Below are 22,812 nucleotides of genomic sequence, written 5' to 3' on the forward strand. Positions count from 1 at the left end.
TTATTTTACATCTTATTCTTGCCTCCAGAAATATGATAGCATCTAAGTCATTGCATTAATGTTTTCTGTGTAATTTATACTAACAGTATGTAAGCTGTATAATTTTCTCATCAAAGTGTTTAAAAATCATTACGGAGATACTAGTATTAGTTAATTAAGTGATGATATTAACAGCTTTGTGACACGATGACAAATCTGCCTGTTCAATATAAATCCAAGGAGTAAGGCCATAATTTTCCATCTCTTTCTTTTTACCCCAGTTGTATATTTTAACTACTACTGCTGTAATCCAATCACAAAATATAATTCTATCAGCATGGCATACTACTTCTGTTTGAATTAAAAATGAGATCATTATCAACTGTCTGAGACTTATTTATGATGCATGAGATTTAGTACTAAACCACTCCATAAAATAGAAATACCAATTTTACAGGAGAATCAATTGTTGCTGCTTCAGAATAAATTCAGATACTGGAACTGTGAAGAGATGGTGCTTAGTGTTTCACTGTAAAAAAGTAACAGTCTGATTTGTACTACCCTTACTTTAGGATAAACCATCTCTTAACCTATAATATACAGGTCAAACTACCATTTGGGATAAACATCTGGGTTTTTTTCGTTTCTTTTCTAAGATTAAGGTGACCGAGTATGTTTCCCATTACGTTCTGGGAAGATCTTGAAAACATTTACTTCAATGTAACAGTGCTTAGTGTTAGTAGTAACCCCGTTGATGTAGCGCGAAGCTGTAATATGGTCTGTTTGTCAGTAAATGATTGTAAAATCATCACCTGTTTCTAATGGCAGCGTAGTTTGCAGAGCAGGCAGAGGCTAACAACTTCTTTGCGAGTTTCTATAAAGAACAGATCAGGTCTGAAAGCATGCATGGCTGTGTTCCTATGTATTGTAACTAGTGCTGAAGTTAGGTGTGTGCATTGTGAGCCCCTGAAAACACATATATGTAGAGACTGACCTGGGGTAAAATCCTAGATCAAAAGTCAAAACATAGGTACAGATGAAAGGCCCCAACCAGTCAGGAGTCAGATTAGTGCAGAGAATCCCTGATAAGAGGAGAATCTTTGCGGGTTTGTTGGCTCTTTCTGCAAGTCTCCACTCTGGATTGTAACCCAATCTTATAATTTAAATTCATCCACATGGTTCTTCAAGCCAGAGTACAGCAGATTTGGGATATTGTCATTCATATGAGATACGACATGGTCACATTCCCAATCATTCAGTTCCTGTGATGTGATTAGACTGAGTTACACAGTTAGATCCGTCCCCTTTGTGCATTCCAGTATTTATGAAATACAGTTGTCCAGCCGGTCAAAAGCCAATAAATGCTGGAAGGCTTATGGTCTAAAATCTCTGATTTTAATAGTTAGGGTGAAATGGTTGGAATTAAATACTAACTCACCACTCCTGGGACAAATCACATTCCATTTGCTGAACTAGCACTATGAATCTCAAGGAGGTAATATGAGAGTTAATTGCTCTTTGTAAAAAGCTGTGATTCACTCTTGAAATATAGTGTAGAATTAGACGATAAAGTCTGACATATTCCTGAATTTCCATAGTAACTTTCTGAGTATTTTTCATAGAGTTGGCTTGTGGGGTTGTTACCAGCTTTTCCTGTTAAGTAGTATTTACTTTTCTTAAGAATCTTGAAAATATGTTCAAGCTGTGAGTGTAGCTGGATGCAAGTGATGTGGGAGTCAAGGATTATGCCCATTAACTGCTGCATTTTTCAGCATTGAGCCTATGCAGATCACTGAAAGCGGTGGGGAAAGGGGAAAGGGAAGGGAGCACAGAAGCGATGGATATGAGATAAGAGTGTGCTATCTTTTCCTATGTAAAATGTCTCTTCATAATCTTGCCTTTCTCTTGCCGCTTTTTGTGGTTCACCATGCCCCTGCCTTTCAGAAATTAGCTGTTTTTAAAGCTGGGGGAAAATAGGAAAAAAAAAATAATCCTACAATTGAGGAGAGAAATTGTCTGACTCTTGTACCCCAAATTTCTAAGGAAACCTATTAGGGAAGAAGGTGTAAGGCAAGTTCAATTCCTTATTTCTCTTCCCAAATATGTAATATAAAATCTTAAGCTTCTTTTAAAGCATTATTTTGTTGATGCCAGCTCTCAGAAGACGTGCTTATTACATTTGTTTTGCCATCTAAAACCTGCATTTTTGCTCCATGAAAAAAGACTTTTTGTATAAACAAATGCAGCTGTTTAATATGATGCACTTAAGAGGATGTTACATTTTAGTCTCGTATTGTTCCCTCCGCTCGCACTTTTTTTTCCATTTTTAAAAAATGGTGAGTTTCATTCTACCGTTGATGTTAGCAGGGTGCCGAGATTAATATTCCAGTAAATGATGCTGGTTTATCTTTGTGTAAATCTAAGAGCAATGACTCAGCAGATGCTGTATCTCTACAGCAAAGAAAAGAAAAATAGTTCTGTAGGTTCCTGATGTTGGTTTTTACTCATCTAAAGAAAGCTGTGAAAAAAGTACTGGACAGCAAAATGATGACATTTGCATGTAAAACATAGATAAATATGGTATGAGCTTATTATTTGTCAGATTATTGTTGTTATTATTACTGAAGAGAATGTTTTTTCTTCCTTGCTTCATAAGATATACTGGCATGAGCTGAGGACTCATTGAATATTTATTTATGTAAAAAACCAAACAACTAGACAGTGAAAACAGTATTAGGGTGTTTTTTAGTATACAAAACACTTTTTTTTTCCTCCACCGTGAAATTATACTGTGTACTGTTTGTGATCTCAGTCAGCAGAACTGAGAGACAAACATTTGTGGGAGCTGATGATTAGAGAGAGAACATGTAGTAAATGGAACGAATGAAGAGAGACAAGTCAAAAAGGACACAAACTTTTTCAAGTAACATTTTGCTTAGCTGCTGTACATTGAGTACTGGAAGGTAAAAAGCAGAATGGGATAACTTGCATGCAATTACAATTACTTGTTGCCTGACCTGTTTTTGAAGTAAAATATGGAATGCTGTGAGTCTTGAATCAATCCACCTTCCACAATTCTCTGTGAAAATGTGTAATGGTCTCTTGATGTTATGCCCTTTTCAACTAGTAACTTTTCAGCTATTAGGAACATGGACTTAATTTTGCATTACCTTTACATACCATGCAGAAGTGGATTTTGTATTTCCCTGTTGACAATTAGATGGGTTATCTGTTTAATTAGAGGGACCAGGAAAAGACTTGGATTCTGTTCGTCGTAATTATAAAACCCGTGTGCAGCACAAAACAGATTGTCCCTCCCTGCGTCATGATTACCCATACATGAATTGAAAATACTAGTAGTTGTCCTGTGAGGGCTTTGTAAGCATTGCTGTCATTATAAATTTTTTTTTTTTTTTATAACTTGTATAGGTAGCTTTTGGGAGGATATTTGGTCAGTGATAGAAAGCTAACTCTAACTCATGCAGTTATTTCTAAACAGTGATCATTAACCGCACTGTTGACAGCAAGGCAGATTTCTCTTTGCTATTTAAAACACCTAGCTCAGTGTGCATGTAACACCCTTATCAAGACTTGTGTTCTAAACTACCTGACATGTTCAGTACTTTCCTTTTGTGCTTTCAGTGGTCTGTTTACTGTTTGCCTTAGTTTGCAAGCACAATAAATAGTAATAACAAATGAGAAAAAAATATGTTTGCGCATAGAATATGTGACATAATAGTTGATTATCATCTGCCATTACAGTCAGAAACGTAGTATTTGTGCAAAACAGGTGTTGAAATATCTGTAAATTTAAACGTCATACTCCTGAATTGCTGTTAAATGGGAAAAAGTAAGAAACATTTGGCAACTGGTATCCTTTCCCCCTGTTCTTTGCAGGAATCGCAGTGTGTAATGTGCCAGCTGCCTCGGTAGAAGAAACAGCAGATTCTACCATGTGCCACATTCTGAACCTGTACAGGCGAACCACCTGGCTTCACCAGGCTTTGCGGGAAGGCACGAGAGTACAAAGCGTTGAACAAATTCGGGAAGTGGCTTCTGGAGCTGCCAGGATCAGAGGGGAGACCTTGGGCATTATTGGATTAGGTATGTTGGCTTGGAGAGGTGGTTTAATACTCCTCACCTTCCATTGCTTTAAAAAAATTATGAAGATTTGAGCTACAAAAATGGAACACTTAGTTCCCTCCTTTCCATGTGAAGCATTCTTTATAATACCATCTCATTCCTGGTGTTTGTATGTGTCAAATGTTTTCCCCTTACGCATCATCATTTCCCTCAGACAACTTATTTTGCTGCTAACACCTTTTCAATTCTTTACGTTTCTGTACTTTCTGCTGCCGCGTTGCCTGGTATCAGGCACGCTGGTCGAAAGGGAAGGAGACACCATCACTTCCTTTTCCAGGACAAGGATCCTGCTACTTCAACCCGTTGTCACATATATATGTTGTATTTCTCATCCATTGTCTTATCTGAGTCCATTTGTGCTTTCTTCCTTTTACTGTTTTTAACATCTCTGAAAAGTCTTTGCTGCACTAACAGCCTTCAGAGCAGTTACTTCATGCGTTTGGTTGGGCTGCATCTGAATTTGTATTTTGGTTCAAATGACAGGAAAAGTATATGCAAGGAAGTTTGAAATGTTTCCAGACCTAATAAAATCACCTACTTACCTCTCTGAATGGCCCTAAATGTGTTTCAGCATCTAACAGATGGACAGGCTTGCTTGAGATGAATTAATTACTGTCTGTTACAGAAGTAGAGAAGAAAAACAAGCAAGTCAGTTTCTATATAAAAATTATTTAGTCATGTGCTTGTCTTATCAAAGATCTGATAGATTGTGGATGTAATTGCTGTGGTATTCATCCACAGGAATTAATAATATGATTTTGACAACAAGGCATCATACTTAAATGACTGTTCCAGTTACACATTGCTGTCAAATAACTCAAGCCACAAACTCTTACTTTTGGAAGCTGAAAATAGCTTGCCGTTACATAGTACTCATTTAAATGAGCATGCAAGGCAGCAAAAACATCTTCAGTCAAAGAATTGCTTTTGAAATATGACTTTCAAGAAGTTAGTCATGAAGTTGCTTTCTCAAATCTATACCCGTGTAAATGTGTGCCACTTTTAAACACATAATGATTATTGCATTCATGGTCACAGCATCTCTACATAAATAATAGGCAGTCACCTGAAGTGTTTTAAAAATGGAAATGCATACCTAGTTTTTGAAACTTAAGCCTTAGCTCACATGCTATGTGCGTATTTGCTGGAGATTTCTGTCCTGTTGGCATTGCAGTTTTGTAGTGCACAAATTCCAGACTGAGATTAGGAAAAAAAGTCATTTATTATTCACTTCCTTAAGTGAATTTTATGTGTGTTGGTTTTGTTGTGAATGATTGAAAAGTGTAAAGAAACAAATGGATAATCAGATTGCCAATATGTGTGTAAACCTACATAAAACACTATGTTTTGGTTTCATTTTTAAAAAGCAAGCCTTTTTGTGTGCATGGTATATTAAAAGGATAGTAAAATCTGATTTTAAAGGTACACATCTGTTACAGTTATTAACCAGTAATTTTCTCTAGCCTTTTATTGTGCCTGTTTCTTTTCCTACAAGAGAATATTCACAATTTCAAGGAAAATTAAGTTTTAAAGTCAGTTTTGAAAACTTCACTTTGTGTGCATGTAAGTGAATAGGCACAACAACTAGTTCTAACAAACTCCTGTGTAGCTATGTATTAATGAAGAATAAAAATATAGTCTTAGAAGATATAGAAATAGGGATGTACTAGACTTTACATTTGAGCACTTCAGGCACTTAGGCTGTGATATACGCTCTTTTCTACTACAGATCACTGCAAGAGGCTACCTGTCTCTGGTTTTAGATTAAAATGTGTATTTACAACCACCTTCAACAGACTGGTGCCCGTAGGTTATGTTTCTCTACTGGTGGCTTCTTCCCATGCCTGCAGTTTTGCCTCATTTTATTATATTATTATTTAGACATGTCAGAAGCGATGAACCACTAAGAGGCTATGAAGTGAAGGTATTGCACACGAAACAAACAATTCTCATCGTCTGTTACCGAGTCCTTCTTTTCTCTAGTTCTGTGTAGTATTGCTGTTTCTGTCCTTTCTCATTAATATGCGGCTGAGATCATCTCATATTTCAACCACAGCTGTATTTCTCTGTTTTTGTCTTAAACATGTGGTCTCTTCAGCAGTGAGTTGCTTAAATGTATCACTTTGCTTCTGCAACAGCTAACTCCGGACCTTTTCACATCTGTTCCTGGGCTTTTCTCTTGCTCTGCCAAAGAGAAAACACCCTAGCTCTTGCCTATCTCTGTGCTAGGGAACGACTATGTCATTCCCTCCAAAGCTTCAGCTACTCACTTCCTTATCCACTGGTCTAGCCAAGTTTCATGACTCACTTGCCTTTTTCTTTCCATCACCCACTCTCTTTTCTTTGCCTCCTCTCATGCATATTCCTGCTTTGACACTTAGTCTATCCTGCTTAATCCTATTACTCCATGCTCCTCCTTTAAAGTTAACCCCATCTCTCATCCTTTGCTTGTATTGAGCTTGAAGATAAGCAGAGACTCAACAGCATAATGCCTCCTTCATGTGCTTGTTGGATACCATCCGTCGTTGCTTTGTTGTTTGGTTAGCCTCTGAGCTCCTTAGGGCAGAGCCTGTGTTTCCTTCTGTCTTTATGAAGTGTGTGATGCTTTGAGCCTTACATAAACAATAATATCACATCATGAAACAGCTGTCTTTGTCACTTCTAATCTTTATTACTATCCAGTGTCCTATATTTCAAGTGATGCATCACAAGCTTGGATAGTAAGCCCCGCATTATTTTTTTTTAAAATACTTTTTCACCTTCTATCTAGACATTTAGGTGTTGGGATTTTTTTAAAAAAGAGAATATTTATGAGCAGCAGCATGTAAGTACTTGGATGAATAGATAGCTGGACCTGGCTCTGCTGTAATGATAATTTTACAGCAGTGAAGGCAGTGAAATCACACTCCCTTCCCCTTCCTTTCCAGTTACAAATGCTGATGACTAATAGCTAATGCATTTCCTCACTCAAGAGAGGTGAAATTCCTCCAAATACATTTGTCTCCGCATCATAATGAATGTCATCACTCAGTTTGTCTTTCCTCACCTGCTATATTCTCTCAACAGTCCCACGGTCCTGACTAGATGTTGGCCAAAGTACCAATCTGCATTATCAAACAATTATTAAGGCTAAAGAGTTGGGTGGTATTATCATGCAATAAATGATGTACCCTTAGCAATCCTACTAGCTCTCTTAATGTGCTCAGCAGGAAATGCAACAAAATGGCACTCTCCACATTTCAGAGTTCTCCAAGAGGGAGGAAAAATTACCCAGATTCTCCATTACTGTTGCATAGACAGGAAAGATCTGCTAAGTGAAAGCACTTTTTATTTCCATGGAAGTCTGCAGGCGGGTCATCAAAATTTCCACAGTATCAAGGGCATTTTATAAAACTTTGTAATACCAGCATAGGACGCTCATTCTTTGCCCAAGCGCTGGGGTCATTGGCAACTGCAGCTTCTATACTGTCACACTCAGATCAGGTCATTGGCAAGGTCGAGGTCAGAGACACCTACAAACTGGGAGACATGGAGGGAGTAAATGGGTCAGACTATAACAGGAGACCCAGGCGTTTTTGATGAGTCCCTCTTCACACTTCTGGTATCACTGAAATAATGGATGGGTTTTGCTAGAGCTTTATATAATCTCTAATTTCTAAAATAGGCTTTTGTTGCTTTCTGCTTTTTTTTCAAGTGTATGCAATATGCATTTTCTGCATTCTTCCCACACTACAGACCAAGAAGTTAATTTGATATTTTGAACTTCAGAATTTGCCTTCCCTGGAAGCAGCCATGAATATTCATAGCATTGTATATGTGTTTGAGATAGAGTTGTCCCGAAGGTGGGATGCTTTGTGTGCTGTTCTGTTGTTCTTGATATGCTGAGGTAGGTTTTGAGCCACCCCTTATACCCTGGAGAGTCTTATATAATAGAAGTTTTCCAGGAAAGGAAAAAAACATCATAGGTTTGTGGTTGTACTGTATTGTCAGACTAGTTTAAAAAGGAATTGGGAAATTATGTGTGTCCACCTATGTATTTGTCTTAACAACTAAGACTAAATATGAATTGTCAGTTGCAGAAGAATTTTTCCCATAAAGTAGTTGTAATAGGACAATTCTGGCTAGAAATACACTTGTGTGATTCCCAAGTGTTTCAGAAGGAAACTTTGTGCACATTGAAGGTGGCTTTGGTTTATTAGCCTGGTTGCAATGAATGGGAAGTATAGCTTTAACTGGAGAGTGTGTTGTAAGAGATTTCACTGTCACGAATCCCCTCAGGTATTAGTGTTGTAAAGAGTGTAAAAAAGAACAGATGACAGAATGTTGTGTGTGAAAATGAATGGAGCTGGAGTAAAAGCGATACGCTTCCTTTAAAAGAAAAATAAAAATGTTTACAGTTGTGTGACTGATTCCTTAAGCTGTGAACATGCCAAAATTTGAAAATAATACAGTGTTTGTGCTGAAAATTGTCTAATTCAAGTTTATAAAAAACAGCTTGAAAAGCAAACAGAGAACATGTATGCAAGTATTGAAATAAAAGATTTTGAAGAGTATTTTAACTTGGTGTCCCCAAAGAAAAGCAGGCAGCCCCCATCAGATTGACGTACTGTTTAATATTCCAAGCACATCTGTCACTAAGCACTGCAGAATTGCTGTGTTCAGGTTAAATGATCAACAAAAAACCTTTCTTCTTGTGGCTTTTTAAGTTTATTCAAAGAGAAACTGAAAAGCAGAGGGAAATCTGTTCAAGCACAATTGGAAAGAGACAGGATTTCCCTCTGTTAATTTGATGCTTTTTTGAACAAACTCAGATGTTACAACAGAAAACTTGTTGACTTTTTTTTTTAAATGAGATATGATTATTATGGCCTGTCTAGTGATTCCTTTGAAATGTCTTTATCTAACATTTCTAATACTCTTAACGTGAGCATCTAGTGTGTAGTGTTGTAACCTGACAAGGTTAGTTCTGTTAGTTCTCATTCTTCAGAATACCCTTACTCGCTAGATGTACTCACTCACTTTTTTCCTCTGTGTTTTACTGGTAGCATGTCAAGGGGAAATACACACCTCCTGATACATGTGGCATGGAGTCATGCCCAGACAGCAATATCGCTCACAGCTCTGAAATATGACAGTAGGGAAAGTGGAACAGAGAAAAGCTAAGTTCAATGTGAATAGCAAATGGTACCGCACTCTTCTTAACTGGGTGCCATATGATGGATTGTATTTATTAATCATTTAGGTACATGAATACAGAATTTTTTAGAGCCTGAGATGACAGGATTCTTGTAGGCATTTTAATGCTGAAAGGACATTATTCAAAATGAAAGCAAATACTGGTTCAGAAAGGAGATTCCATGCATTGAGAATGGTTGAGCTTCAGATTAAACAAATTGTCTTTTATTGCATCCATTTTTGAGGATTAATTTTATAGCTTTTTATTAAAGCCAGCTGGTCCGACATGGATAAGAATAAGTCCTTGGCAGGATGTGTTCACAAGCAGTAGTGTTTTACCGTAAACAGGCCCAGCAGGCAGACCCTTGTATTACACACATTATTGCAGATTACGTGACATCTTCTGGCATTTCAGATCTCTGGTTGCAAAAGGTGCAGACCTCTTGCTTTGTTTTGAGTAAGGCAGTGTGAAACAGCCCAGATGTAACATTTCTGATTTTAGTCATGATTTCAAGTGGGATGGGAGCTGCCTCTTTTTTTTATCCTCTTCCAGTTGCTGTACAAAACAGTATGGTTTGATACAAGCGTTCGCAATAGGAAGGAGGAGGCTGCCTTACACCAGCTGCTTCACATCTGTTCTCATTGCATGTTTATGTTGTTCTAGGGCGTGTTGGGCAAGCAGTAGCACTACGTGCCAAAGCCTTTGGCTTCAGTGTGATTTTCTATGACCCATACCTCTCAGATGGCATGGAGCGTGCTCTGGGACTGCAGCGGGTGAGCACTTTGCAGGACCTGCTGTTCCACAGTGACTGTGTTACCCTGCACTGCAACTTGAATGAACACAATCATCATCTTATTAATGACTTCACCATAAAGCAGGTAATAATCTCTGTGGACGCCCTCCACACCGGTGCTGGTGGCTGACACTGTGTAGCGTTTATTTATGTAAACAGGCGGATTCTCATTTGAAAGAAATTTCTTTCCCTTTTGCTACTTTGAAATCAAGCAGGTTTATAAATGATTGGGAAATAGCTGGTGGCTTACGTATTGTTGCTTTTATTGTCTTTTTTGATCAGTAACATTGCACTTCTGGAAATAATTTGCTCTTCTTAATGTTACTCGGATTTAATAAAGTTGCGTTTATGTAAAAGCACTTTTTCTTTGTCTTCTAGTAGCTACTTCCTTTACCTGTGTATTTTCAGGTAGCAATTCTGCCATTCACTCTTGTTCCTCAGTTTGACTTCTTTAGATGCACTTTAAGGATTATGACTAAATGGCTCCCCCCTGTGCTCAGTCATGATGCTTGCAGAGCGCTTCATGGATGGATTGCATTTACAGCATTACATTATTTGGAAAAATAATGTTTCTTGGAATTAGTAATAACCTCTCCGTAGAGTTTTAGGTAATATTACAATAATTTAAAAATGTAGGTGTAGTAACTGCTTCATTATTCACTAATTTATTTGATAGTAAGCTTTTTCATTAAATGTCTAGCTTCTGACTCCAGCCTCAGTGTAGGGAACAAGAAGTGGTGTAACATTGAGGTGTAAGAATGTAGATAGTGTACAGGAAAGACATTCTAAGATATAATAGTTGATTTTGATGGTCTTTATATATGTAGTGTTTGTATGTGTTGGTAACAGTGACAATAGCACTCTTTCTCAGTAAAATCATTTATTGGTTTCTGAGAAATAGTTTGCACCTACTACTCTTGAACTTTAGAAGAACTGAAGTAGTTACTGAACATATTCCACAGTCACGTAGGATCACAGCAGAAACCTGATGATTTGAGACCTTAGGGATTTTGCAGGTCCATCCCAACATAAAATCAGGATTTAAAATTCTAAAAAATTTAAGAAGCGTAAAATGCAAATCTCTAAGAGAACAGAGCTCTGTCACCCTGCCCTGAACGTTCCCTTTTGTTGTGTGCTCAGGCACATTTAATGGTTATTACATGATTAGATGTCTTTGCAAGCAGACATCTAGAACCAAACAGAATCACACTGAATTCAGTGGGACCATCTAGAGGCTTAGCAGTGGCCACTCGTTATACAGCGGACTGTGAAACTTGGGCCAAGGTATCACAGGAAGTTTTTGAGTGGTGGTGCGTAAATGCAATGAGCTTTGCAGAGGCCTTAGTACATTAATCAGAGAAACAAACCAAACAAAACAGACAGGTTAAAACTGAGTGATACCATCTGAAATGAAATGCATATAGTAAAGTCTGTACTGGGAAGGATATCGTAAGCATTTATCTTGCTTTTTGTTATCCTTCATGATTAAAGCAAGGATTGAAATGTTAGAAGATAGTTCTTGCTTTGGATAAAAGTTGGGATGAAGCAGTCTGTATTGTAACAGCTGATATGCAAACCATAAAATTGTAACACCTCTGACTGCTTAGTCTGTGTAGAGCACATCTTCTGAATATGTATCAAAAAGGACAGAATAGCTTTTTTAGGCTGACAGATGTTGGAGTTGGCCTAAAATTTTTAGAGAGCATTGCATGCCACTTTTGTCCAATAGTGCACGCTCATGTAATAACCAGTTTTTAAACAAAGTACAGGGAAGAGTGGTGCATCTCATTTCACTGAAGTCTCACCCTGAATTTTGTTTACAATCTGAAATTACATAACCTTAAAATATCTTTGAAAATTTGACGTCGGTTTTCACTTTCAGTAGCTTTTCCCCTTAATTAGTCAGCATGCTGCTTAGCCATCGTGCTTGGCCTTGTAGTACCAGGGTAGCTCAGAGAAGTGTTCTGAGCTTGTGTTTATTGAGCCCGTGGTAATCAAGTGCTCTTAAGAGAAGCTGAGGTCATCTTTAGTTTTACAGATTTGAGAAGAAGACTGCCTTTTAAACACAATATATTTTTAAAGCAACTGTGCAGGTTTAGTGTAGGTGAATTTAACAGCTGTCAGCAGTTCTAGCTGTGAAGCTCTTTCAAATTTCCACCCGTTGTTAAGGGTCATCTCCAGCTGCATCCACCCTTAGTTTATCACGGGTCGTGTAATTCATTCCCGCTAGAATGCATTTGTACACCCATGTTCTGTTTGTTTTGGACTTGTCTTAGTACTAGCTTTAGAGTTTTGTAAATAGTCCTAAAATGAAAACTGAAGCAAGGTTATAAAGGTTGGATGGAAGATTTTAGCAGGTTTTACTTCGATTAAAATTTTCAATTCATTCAACAGGCACATAAATACACTAGGCTATGCTTAAAACTCAAGTTATCTCTTTGCAAGGGCACAGAAATAGGAAGGGGTGTGTAAGCTCCCATGAGTTTATGTGCCTGCAAAGAGTGATTGCCACTTGTGTGAAGCCCTCCTGTGCCAGTTTTGATGTAGCTCTCACAGCTGACAAGTAGTGGAGATGCAGTGATGGTTCCCATCAGGAACATCTTGTTGTTACTAGACTAACTTAAGATCATGCTACCATTTCTTTCTTCACTGTTCTAATTCCCAAGTTAATTACATAAAACTAAAAGAAGTATTCCTTAGTTCTGCTCCTGTAAGGGGACTTTGGTTTTGCTATACAGACCAATAGATGTTTCTCCTGTAAGCCCAAGAGTCTGCAAATGGAGAGGGACAGGGACACACTAAGCCCAGTGAGTTGGCCAGTAAAATATGGTTGGTCTTTTTTTCTTCTGACCTTACTGTAAGCGTATGCATGTTAATTGTTTATTATTTCCTATGATCTCATGTAAAAAAAGTTCTTGTAGCCGACTTTCATCCAAACCGCCTTGTTCATGAATGTGGCATTTTGAATCAGTCTTTCAGAGTAAGAATCAATTTACCTAAGCTTTAGTTAGATGTGTAAGTTTCAAGTAGTTGACTCGGTGTCAAAACGTTGGGGTTTTCTTGTTCTTATGGTGAGAGATGGAGTCAGTACAAAATGAGATTTTTATCATTCATCTTCACCTTGGTTCCTGCTCTTCATACGCTTACCTTCATGCACAGAAATGCTTCCGAGATTAGAAGCTGTGTCCGAGACATCTGGTAAAAGATGAAGTATTAGGGTGGCTGGAAGCAGGATGTAGTAATTTATTTTTTTTCCTTACCATCTCTCTTATTTGAACCGTCACTTTGTTTTCATGTTGTGGATATATTATGGTGTAAATTCTTGTAGTTCTCCGCACACAGTGTCATCTACAATGCTAATCTGCGCAATGCACAGCACAGCTTCTCTCCTGGGCACATAGCGTTCTCAACCAAATTCATTTTCATGCCTTTTAATTGAATAATATAAGCATTCTTTAGACCTTTATTTGAAAAGTCTCACAGGGAGGAGGAAGCTGAAGTAACAAAAATAAATAAAACATAGATCTACTGTGTTTTGGCAACTAAGGGAAAAGTGTTTGAAAATCCAAAAGCATTGATTTTTCTGAAAAATTCATGTAGGCTTTTATTTGTGTGAAAGTTGAAAACCACAAAATATGAATTTGTTTAAGAATGTGCTGTAGTTTCTGTCTCATGCAATTTCACAGTGAAATAAAAAAGCATAAAATGATCTGTCACTTTCATATGCACAGTTGTATCTTTTGATCATGTTACTGCACAATATCTGAAACAAGCTGCTATTAAAAGACACTACTTACAAGAAACAAAAGGTTATTAAGTGCTGTGAAATAGCATTTTATGTTAGAAGCATCACATTTTGTCATACTTTCCAATGGAAAGGGAAGAGAACTGTTACAGGTTAAACCAGCTGAATAGCCTTTGTTGTACTGGATGCTTCTTTTGAGTAAAAAATAATGCCACAACGATTTTATTTCATTTATTTTTATTTCATCATTCTTGTTTTTAACTTTCCCTAGATGAGACAAGGGGCTTTCCTGGTCAACACAGCTCGAGGTGGGTTAGTAGACGAAAAAGCACTTGCACAGGCCCTGAAGGAAGGAAGGATACGAGGGGCAGCCTTAGATGTACATGAGTCAGAACCATTCAGGTGCTTTTCCTTTTCTTTTCTTTTTATTTTGTTCACTTTCTTATTTTTTAAGTCTTAGTGCATGATACGATCAACAGCAACAAATAAAATGAGTTTTCCCTTCATATGGTAGCTAAATACTCCTTAGTAAAGCAACGTGAATCTGTGCAGCACTGGACTAATGCAAATGTAGATGGAGCTTGTGTATGTGGTCAGAAGTGAAAAAAGTGGCATCCAAGAATTTAATTCCTTAAAAAAAAAAAATCCAATGGGTTTATTTAGTAGAAATAGCAGCGATTTGGATTCAAATCCTGAGCATAGCTTTGTGTCATGGCTTTGAGGGGAATGCTCCTTTGTCATTGATGCAACTCCGGAGGCAATGAATCTTGATTTCTGAAGAGACTCTTTCAGAGGGCAGAGAGTTGAGATTCGGTGTGAGAAATTACTACTTCATGACTCCTTTCTGGAGGAAAAGACGTACTTTTGTCCAGATTGCCTCTGCAGGAAAGTCATAAATGTAATAGGTTGCAAAAAAAAAAATAAGGAAAGTGGTCAGAGTGCAGGTTTTGGTTTGTTTTACCCTTTATCGGGGGAGCAGCAACTCTGCTGTCATGAGCAGAGCTGGTAGCACAAGCCTTAGTTTTTGAATGACACTGAGAAGTCCGGTGCTTTAGGCAGAAATGCACCACTCCCCAGTGTGGCATTATGCTATCGCGCTCCTAATCAGAAACGAGCCTGTTTGATAAGTCCTTGAGTCTTGAGCCTGACTTCTGAGTTGCAGTTATAAGAACAGACTGCTTTAGCTTACTGCTCGTACGTGACAAGCCTTTTTCAGTTGTTCAGAATGGGCAGGGAGAGATGTTAATTTTAACTGGAACAATCCACATAATTTTTTGCAGAGGAACAGATTCAGGACTTGAGGGCAGGTTGTAAAGACTGGAGAGAGGACAGTCTCTCTCATATGAGCTTGTTGGGGGGAAATAGAAGCTTTAAAAAAACCAGAATGGTATCCTTTTAGGCCGAATTTTTATATCTACTGAGACACAATGCCACATCACAAATATTTAATTTTATTTATGCATACCCTGCATTCATTTACTTCTAAATGTAGTCATTGCAATGCAGTAGTGCTGTGCAAAGCCAGAGTCTAACTGCTCAAGGGACTTTCAGCTACGTACATTCTTCCCAGTTCAGATCTCAGATCTGCACAAGCAGACCATTGCACCCATAGGAAGCCCATTTACTGCATGGAGATGCCATCTGCAGAGATTCAGTTGCAGGATTACAGCCACAATTTCCTTTGGCTTCGGTGCTGCATGTCTATCTGATCGCAGCATGCAACTCTTTATTCAAGAGTTTTGCCAGATATTCTGATGTTTATTGAACTACAGATGAAATCTGTCATTTTATGAATTATGACCAACTCTGAAAGCACGCTTTTGTCTTAAAATATTTGTTCTCCTGTTGTTACAATTGACTGTAAGATTATTAAAACTGGAAATAAATAGGAGGAGCAAGTTTCCATTATTTTCAGTTTCTTTACTCTGTATCTGTGATAGCACTTTTACACAGATTTATTGCTTTCCCTGAAAATCAATCTGTAAAGTAAATTTCCTTCTTTCTGTGGAGTTTCTATAAAGGAACAGTTAAAAATAACATAAAAAAATAATTGAATTACCAAAAAAAAAAAAAGTTGAGGCTGCTGATGGACACGCTTCTTATTTGGAAATAATTGTAAGATTTTTTTTTTAAAATTACTAAGTGTCACATTGACAGTGACTCTTGAGAGAACAGAGCTTTGTTGGCTAATGCAGTAGAAGTAAAACTGTGATGAAATGGACAAATGGAATGTCCTCCTGAATTGATTTGGTTCTTGCTATATGTATTTCTGCACGAGAACTGGAGCGGCAGTGGCTGTAGTTAGCAATAAGTGCATTGGACAGAAGCTAATGTTGCTGCTATACTTAGGTTCTACCCTTTGAGTTTATGTGGTGATTGTTGCTTATTTATACCATGAATAGTATATTAAATTAACAGACAGAATTAAAACCAAACCCAACAAGGAATAGAAATGCAGTTCTTTTCTGTTGTAGAAATTAATCTGTGTTATGTGCAAGTCCATCTGGATCCCCCCCCTTCTTCCCTCCCCTCTTCTCCCCAACCCCCCAGTATTTTTTGTCATTTGATCTTGTTTTAAATCTTCATTTAGCTTTAGTCAGGGCCCCTTGAAGGATGCACCAAACCTGATCTGTACCCCACATGCAGCCTGGTATAGTGAACAAGCCTCAATTGAGATGCGGGAAGAAGCAGCACGAGAGATCCGAAGAGCGATCACAGGTACTAACTTCACCTTATTACCTCCTTCACTGGCTATTTCTTTTTAACAACCTTTTTCATTCTTCAGTGTTAAAATATGCTGAAAAAGAACCAACTTTAGATTTTGTTTACCACTTCTAATATCTGAAACATAGAAACTAGCAAATAACCGCTAAGTCTGTTCTCAGAACTGGAACAGATCGTTCTGGAGGTTCATTGCAATTACAAAGAGAAGGCAGGCTCTGCAAAATAAGTATTTTTTCTGTATAACAGAAATGTACTTATGTATAAAAAAATCCACTTTCTTCTTGTTGTTACTTTTAAATATTACCCACTTCATGGGTTTGACTGTAAGTCCTCCAGATACTGCTGGTGTCTTTCATAGGTTTTCCTAGATGCCCCCATACACTTGTAACGAGCAGTTGTGTTTCCTTTATTCTTCTCTTTTTGGCACCTTTGTATTTTCTAAAGTTCATCCAAATTTGTCTTGGAGGACAGTCTGGAATTTCAGTGTCTCCAAGGCTGTAATGTTCAGAGATAAAGCATCTAGAGCTTCATGCTGTTCCTAGTAATGCTCATATCTCGACCACTCATTTTCTACATCAAAATGGAGTTTTCAGTATTTTGTTGAGAGGGTACTCTATTATAGATATTCGTCTCTTTAAAGCATTGCTGAAGAAGTCTGGCATTTTAAAGAGCAAAGTCGCTTTGTTATATAACTGCCATGTAATTGTAAACTGTTCACATAAGAGAAAACAGTTATGTCTTGAACATGCACTGCTAATAAATAAAATGAGAAGAGTGAGCCATTTGGCATTGGTTTGAATCCCTTGTAGCCTTAAATAAAAGGAAGGATTTTCATACTGGAAAATGATTCATTAAGCACTAATGTTCTCTCTTTAGTAGGACTTTGCTGTTTCCCCCTTGGCAACATAGACTGAATGCTCTGCAGACATGAAGGGCCATCTGTGTCACCTTGAGAGTAGCTCAGTGCCAACACATGGCTCTGCTGTACAAAAAGCCCTAGCAGTAGCCTAGAGAGGCTTGGCGATTTAATTTCATTTATAGCCTGTGTGGAAAGAAAATTCTCCTCTGGATGGTGATTAAAGGCACCTCGTAAACTTCTGATCGGAATTGCCCTTTGTAGGACTATTTCTCTCTGGTTTAGAGGTAACTTAAAGAGTCTGACCATCCCTTTGCTGGAATTGGTCCTTCTGCTTATACTCCAGAAGAACTCTAATAGTACATTCATTAAGTTGTTGTATAACTATTATCTGCTCCCAAATAGCTCTGGGAGCGATTGTACAAACTGGCATATGATACCTACTGGGGGGATGATTGATGTGCAAATAAGCATTAATAGGCTGAGATCTGAAAACTGAGTAAGAGTCAACTATACCGAGCTAGTTTTATGTTAAATATTGTGCCATAGCCCAAACATGTGTGCTTGGGACGACAGACCTATATTTTCTTAAGTGTGCAATTGTGCTATCAGCGATTTAAATCATTGATTTGTATTGAAGCTGTCACCACTTCAGTGTTTGCACATGGTTTGTAGTAAGATCAAACGGAGGCCAACATTAGGGAGGTGAGAATGACATTGAATCGCAGTGAAACAAATGTAGGAAAGATACAGGAAGCGTGGGATAAAGCTGGATGTATGAAAGCCATAGGGGAACATAGAGAGGAGAGGGTGTAGAGGGAGAAGCTAATTGGAAAAAGGTGTACAATGAGGGAATGCAGGCTGTGACTACCATCTGACTATAAGGATGTTAAGTGGTTCTGCTGTTCCCAAAAAGTCAATGGCGTTCTGATGTATAAAATAATAAGCAGAGACTAAATACCATTAAATATATTTTTGAACATCAAAATATTCAAAGTATTAAATAAGGAGGACCACTGAAAACAGTAATGGAAGAAATGGGAGGGCGAGCATGGCAAGTGAAAAGATCATTAGGAAAAAAGTTTAAAATAAATAAATAGGGGTTTTGTAAGGGGAGACTAGAACATGCCTAGAGAAGTTAGTAAAATTAAGAATGAGAGGGGCAAGGAGGAAGACATGATTGCAGTTTAAAAATACTTGAGAAGGATAAACATCAGAAGAAGAAAGATACTACTTAAATTTATGGATAACTGGCAGAAGCTTAGATGGATGTATATTTCAGCTAAATTTAGAAGATGATTTCTAATCGGGAACAGTAGGAATTCACCCATAATGGGGCATGTACCTCATCTTGTCCAATATTGAGTTAAGAAGCCCTTTTGGCTTGTGCATAGGAGACGTGGGAAGTTTTAGTGACAAGTGCAAGTCATGGAGTAACAAGTATTTGATCGTATCCACTAGACAGAAAGCGATTCTATGAAAAGGCTTTTTTACAGCCCCATTTTGGCCAGGCCGATGGATAGAAAGAACAGGCGAAGGGTAGTGAAGTCCTTAATCAAATTTCCAGTAGGAAGTTGGAGACAAAAAGCCTGAATTCTTCAGTGAGGTAGCTCAGTCAGCTTTTGAAAGCGTATTGGAGTACTATTGCCAACAGTGGCAGAGGTAGACTCAAACTCAGCTCTTTCTACCTCTCTGTGCAAACGCGCAGTAAGATTAAACTTTAGAAAGGATACATTAAAACAGATGTCAGAAAAAACACGGCCTCCAATTGATGTCCTGTTGAATAAGTGGAAATATTCCTGTTGCTATGAAGAAAATGTCTATCGTATCTGTTCATGTCATTTTTTGCAGGGCTGGAGATAGTTCTGCAGAAGACAGTCAGAGGCTTGTCCAGTATGTGCCTAATCAGGTTGACAGATTTTCCAGTGTCTCTGTCGTAAAATTTCAGTTATGCTTCAAAGGTTAAGCAAAAGTTTTGAAGGAATGAAGAAGGGAGTTTTCTCACGTATTTTAATTTTTTGTAGGAACGAAAGAAAGGGCTGCGGATTAACAGATTATAGTAAACAAATGTGAAGAGCAATTGAGATCAAGAAGGGGAAGATCAGGAAGACAGGAAAAAAGTGTTGGTCGTATTCAGGTTTATGGCAAAATTCCGTTCAGAATCCTACATTCTTCAATAAGGGTTTTTATTACTGTTACATGAGGAGGGAAAAGGAGGAAAGTGAAGTTAAAGACAGAGAGCAGGAGGCTACATTGCTGAATTTGATTGTCAGCCATGCTTTGTATTCAGGTTTTAGCTTCTTGGAAAGCAGGGATCTTGTTGATTATGGTTTTATTGAGACTCTGTATACAAAAGGCAAAGAGAGACAGAGAAATGAAAATTATGTAGAGCATTTAACCACTATTAACTAAGTCCCAGACAAAAGGGGAACAGTGAGGATCAAAAAGGAGCTCTTGGTGTGATCTTATGTCTTGATCTAAATATGCAAATATGTATAACTATTTTTAACATAGATTAAGAGCATAAGGCATACAATTTTTATGGTTTTTTTTATTTCCTCTCCCTCGCTTCATCCTAGGTCGTATTCCAGACAGTCTGAAAAACTGTGTTAACAAAGATCATTTGACTGCAGCTACACATTGGGCCAGCATGGATCCCGGAGTTGTTCATCCAGAGCTTAATGGTGCTGCATACAGGTAAGCATGCTGCGGGTGTAAAAGAAGGACCTCCTTAATTCAGAGGTATGTCTTCCAGAATAAATAAAAGACCTTCCTATTGAAAAATTAAGTGGTTTTGGATTAGGCCCGGCTATATTGTTTTCATAATTGTTGCATTCAGGACAATGATCTTGTTTTGCTAGTTGAAGTCAATCATGTAGTGAGTAAGTACGTTTCCTTTTCTTATCTTTTTTTGTGTGGTTAGTAATCTGAACAATACACAATTTTTTGTATATTCAAGTAAAACAATTCTGGTTCATCTCCAGTGAGCGCAGTGGAAGTTTGTGTTCTTTTGCTGAAGGTGATGATGCAGCAGGAGGTTACAGAAAGGCTTCCAATAATAAACTATTGTTACGTGGATTTGTGGCCTCCAGACACAAGAGAGAACAAATAAGTCAGGGTGAATACAGTGGAATGGATTATGAAAATATGTTTAAAATAGTGTTTTCTAAATTACGCATTCAATTTTTAAGCAAAAGCGTTTGAGGGACTTGATCTATGTATTCTCAATTAACTGTGAAAACAGCTCTTAATAATTAATAGAAAGAGGCGATTTTTTTATGTCTAATATGTACGTTCCTTAGTTACTTGCTAGAGAGTCTTTCTCTGTCCCTTTATCCCCAGCAGCTGTTCTAGCAGCAGATTTTTCCTAGTAGACACCTTCACACAATTTTTATTTATGAAAAATGTCTGCAATTTTTTATCTTCCAGTATGGCATTTACTCATAAGTGGGATGAAAGTGGCTGAGAAAGCTACGAACAGCTGCTTCCCTCGATGCCTTGAGGGAAGGGACAGTGCAGTCCTTTCATTATTTTTTTATACCTCTTCGTCCTAATCTTTCCACTGTCCTCCTTCATACGTCTTTCTTATCTTTGTCCTTCTTTAGGAGGGCTACCCCATACTTTTAATAGATATAAGATTATATTTTTTTTGGTGTTACCCCATATGGGAACCCAGCTGTGCAGTGCTGAGAAGTGGAGCAAAGCTTTCATTTCCCAATAGCTTCTAACAGTCTCGTCAGAAAGTGATGGAGAGATGACGGGGCGAGCATCACCACCCTCTGCCATAATCTCCTTGTCAGTAGCTGTAAGTGCACCAAAGGAAAAGAGTAACTTTGATTGGATCAACATGCATATATCTCACATCACATCAAGATGTTTACTTTTTGACAAAGTACCTGTAGCCCTAAATATCTGAAGAAGAGTGGTTTTATTTGCTTAAATGAAAAGTTCAAGCACGTGTGTTCTCTTCCCCACACATCATGTGGGTTCATTGACTTCAGTTTGGAGTCCTCGGGGTAGAGCTGAATGCAATTGAAGCTTAAAGGCAGGTGTTGCTGAACGGGGCAGGTAATAACTCCAACCCTGTCATGGAACAGGGTTGCGTACCCAAATAAAATACCGTTGTTTGTTCTCATTTTGGCGGTCACAAGTCCAGCAGAAGCAGGCTTCACAGCTAGAAATGGATTTTAACTTAGGAATGTTTTGGGAGTTAATGATTTACAAGGTAAAGACCATATGTATTTAATTTAAGCAGGATAAACCACAGAACTGAATGCCTTCTTAGGCATTGTTGCAGTCAGTTTTTTCAATGGAGAAAATTCATCATAAATAAATTTTGACTTGACAATTATTTTCAAATGCAAAATAAAACTCATTTGGGGAATTTTGAGGGAGAAGTTAGTCATAAAACAAATATTAGAAGCTTCTTGGAGGGGTGATAGAATAGTGTTTGTGTGGGGGTGAAGGCAGTTACTAATTTGTGCAGTATAACATATGCATAACTTGAAGCTCAGGCTTTATGAAGAATTTGGTTTCAGTAGCAGTGTTTGCTGATGCTTAATTTCTACCTGGATTAAGCACAGAATTTGAATTGGTTGTTCAAAACAAATTTTTCTGCCTTCTCTTTGCAATCTAAGATTACGTTCAACTAGCTGAGTTCTGGAGTCTTTCACAGGCAGTTTGATGTTTCAGATGTGCTAATAACTGTATCATAGTCATGTAATTGCATTAGAAGATAAGACCTGGGATAATAATTTATATGTTAAAAAATGCAAATAGCTCTTTCAGTGAACTGAAACTAACGAGGTTATTTCATTCTGGATATATCATTTACTTGTATTTTGATGTAGGACAGAACTCTTAAATTATCAGATATTATCGCAAGCAAAGAACATTGAGCATTCATCAGCAGAATATAATCTAGATCTTCTGAATATCATCATATTCTGTGGAAAACAAAACCATTTACTATGTGAAATGCAAGACACCCTATCAACACAAAAGGTCAAGCAAACGGGACCTATTCCATGAGTAAAGATTAATGATATTCCTGAGGAGGAGCTATTTGTAATAGTCTAGGTGAAGCAGCATAATATATTTGTGTTATTACTGTGTATTTGTTACTGAGCTGCCTGTTAAATAACCCCCTGCCATTTCCTGTGTCACAGAGCATGCAGGTTATAGGCAAAGTGAAATCCGACAACCCGTAAACAGTCACTGTGCAATTTACAGATGTGTTGACATATCTTTCTGCCTTCTAGCAGGTAGAAGATGAGAATATCCAGGTACTGAGGAGGTACTTGGGTGACAATAGTTAGATGTTGGTAGTTCAGGAGTTATTTCACGTTGAGGTATTTCACTGGTGATTTTCAGACTCTCTATCTAATGTAAGATAA

At 37.8% G+C, this 22,812-nt stretch overlaps 1 protein-coding gene across 9 annotated transcripts in view; it reads left to right on the plus strand.

The window, feature by feature from the left end:
• The window catches only part of CTBP1 (C-terminal binding protein 1), a 250,053-nt gene that overhangs the window by 222,939 nt on the left and 4,302 nt on the right, over positions 1–22,812 (plus strand). For all 9 annotated transcript variants that reach the window (XM_054203054.1, XM_054203052.1, XM_054203053.1 and 6 more), the window contains 5 exons: positions 3,877–4,083; positions 9,962–10,176; positions 14,108–14,238; positions 16,427–16,554; positions 19,996–20,113. In XM_054203054.1, the coding sequence (XP_054059029.1) occupies positions 3,877–4,083; positions 9,962–10,176; positions 14,108–14,238; positions 16,427–16,554; positions 19,996–20,113 (799 nt within the window). The remainder of the gene's footprint in view (positions 1–3,876; positions 4,084–9,961; positions 10,177–14,107; positions 14,239–16,426; positions 16,555–19,995; positions 20,114–22,812) is intronic.

Source organism: Rissa tridactyla, chromosome 5 (genome assembly GCF_028500815.1).
Source record: "Rissa tridactyla isolate bRisTri1 chromosome 5, bRisTri1.patW.cur.20221130, whole genome shotgun sequence".
NCBI classification, from domain to species: Eukaryota; Metazoa; Chordata; class Aves; order Charadriiformes; family Laridae; genus Rissa; species Rissa tridactyla.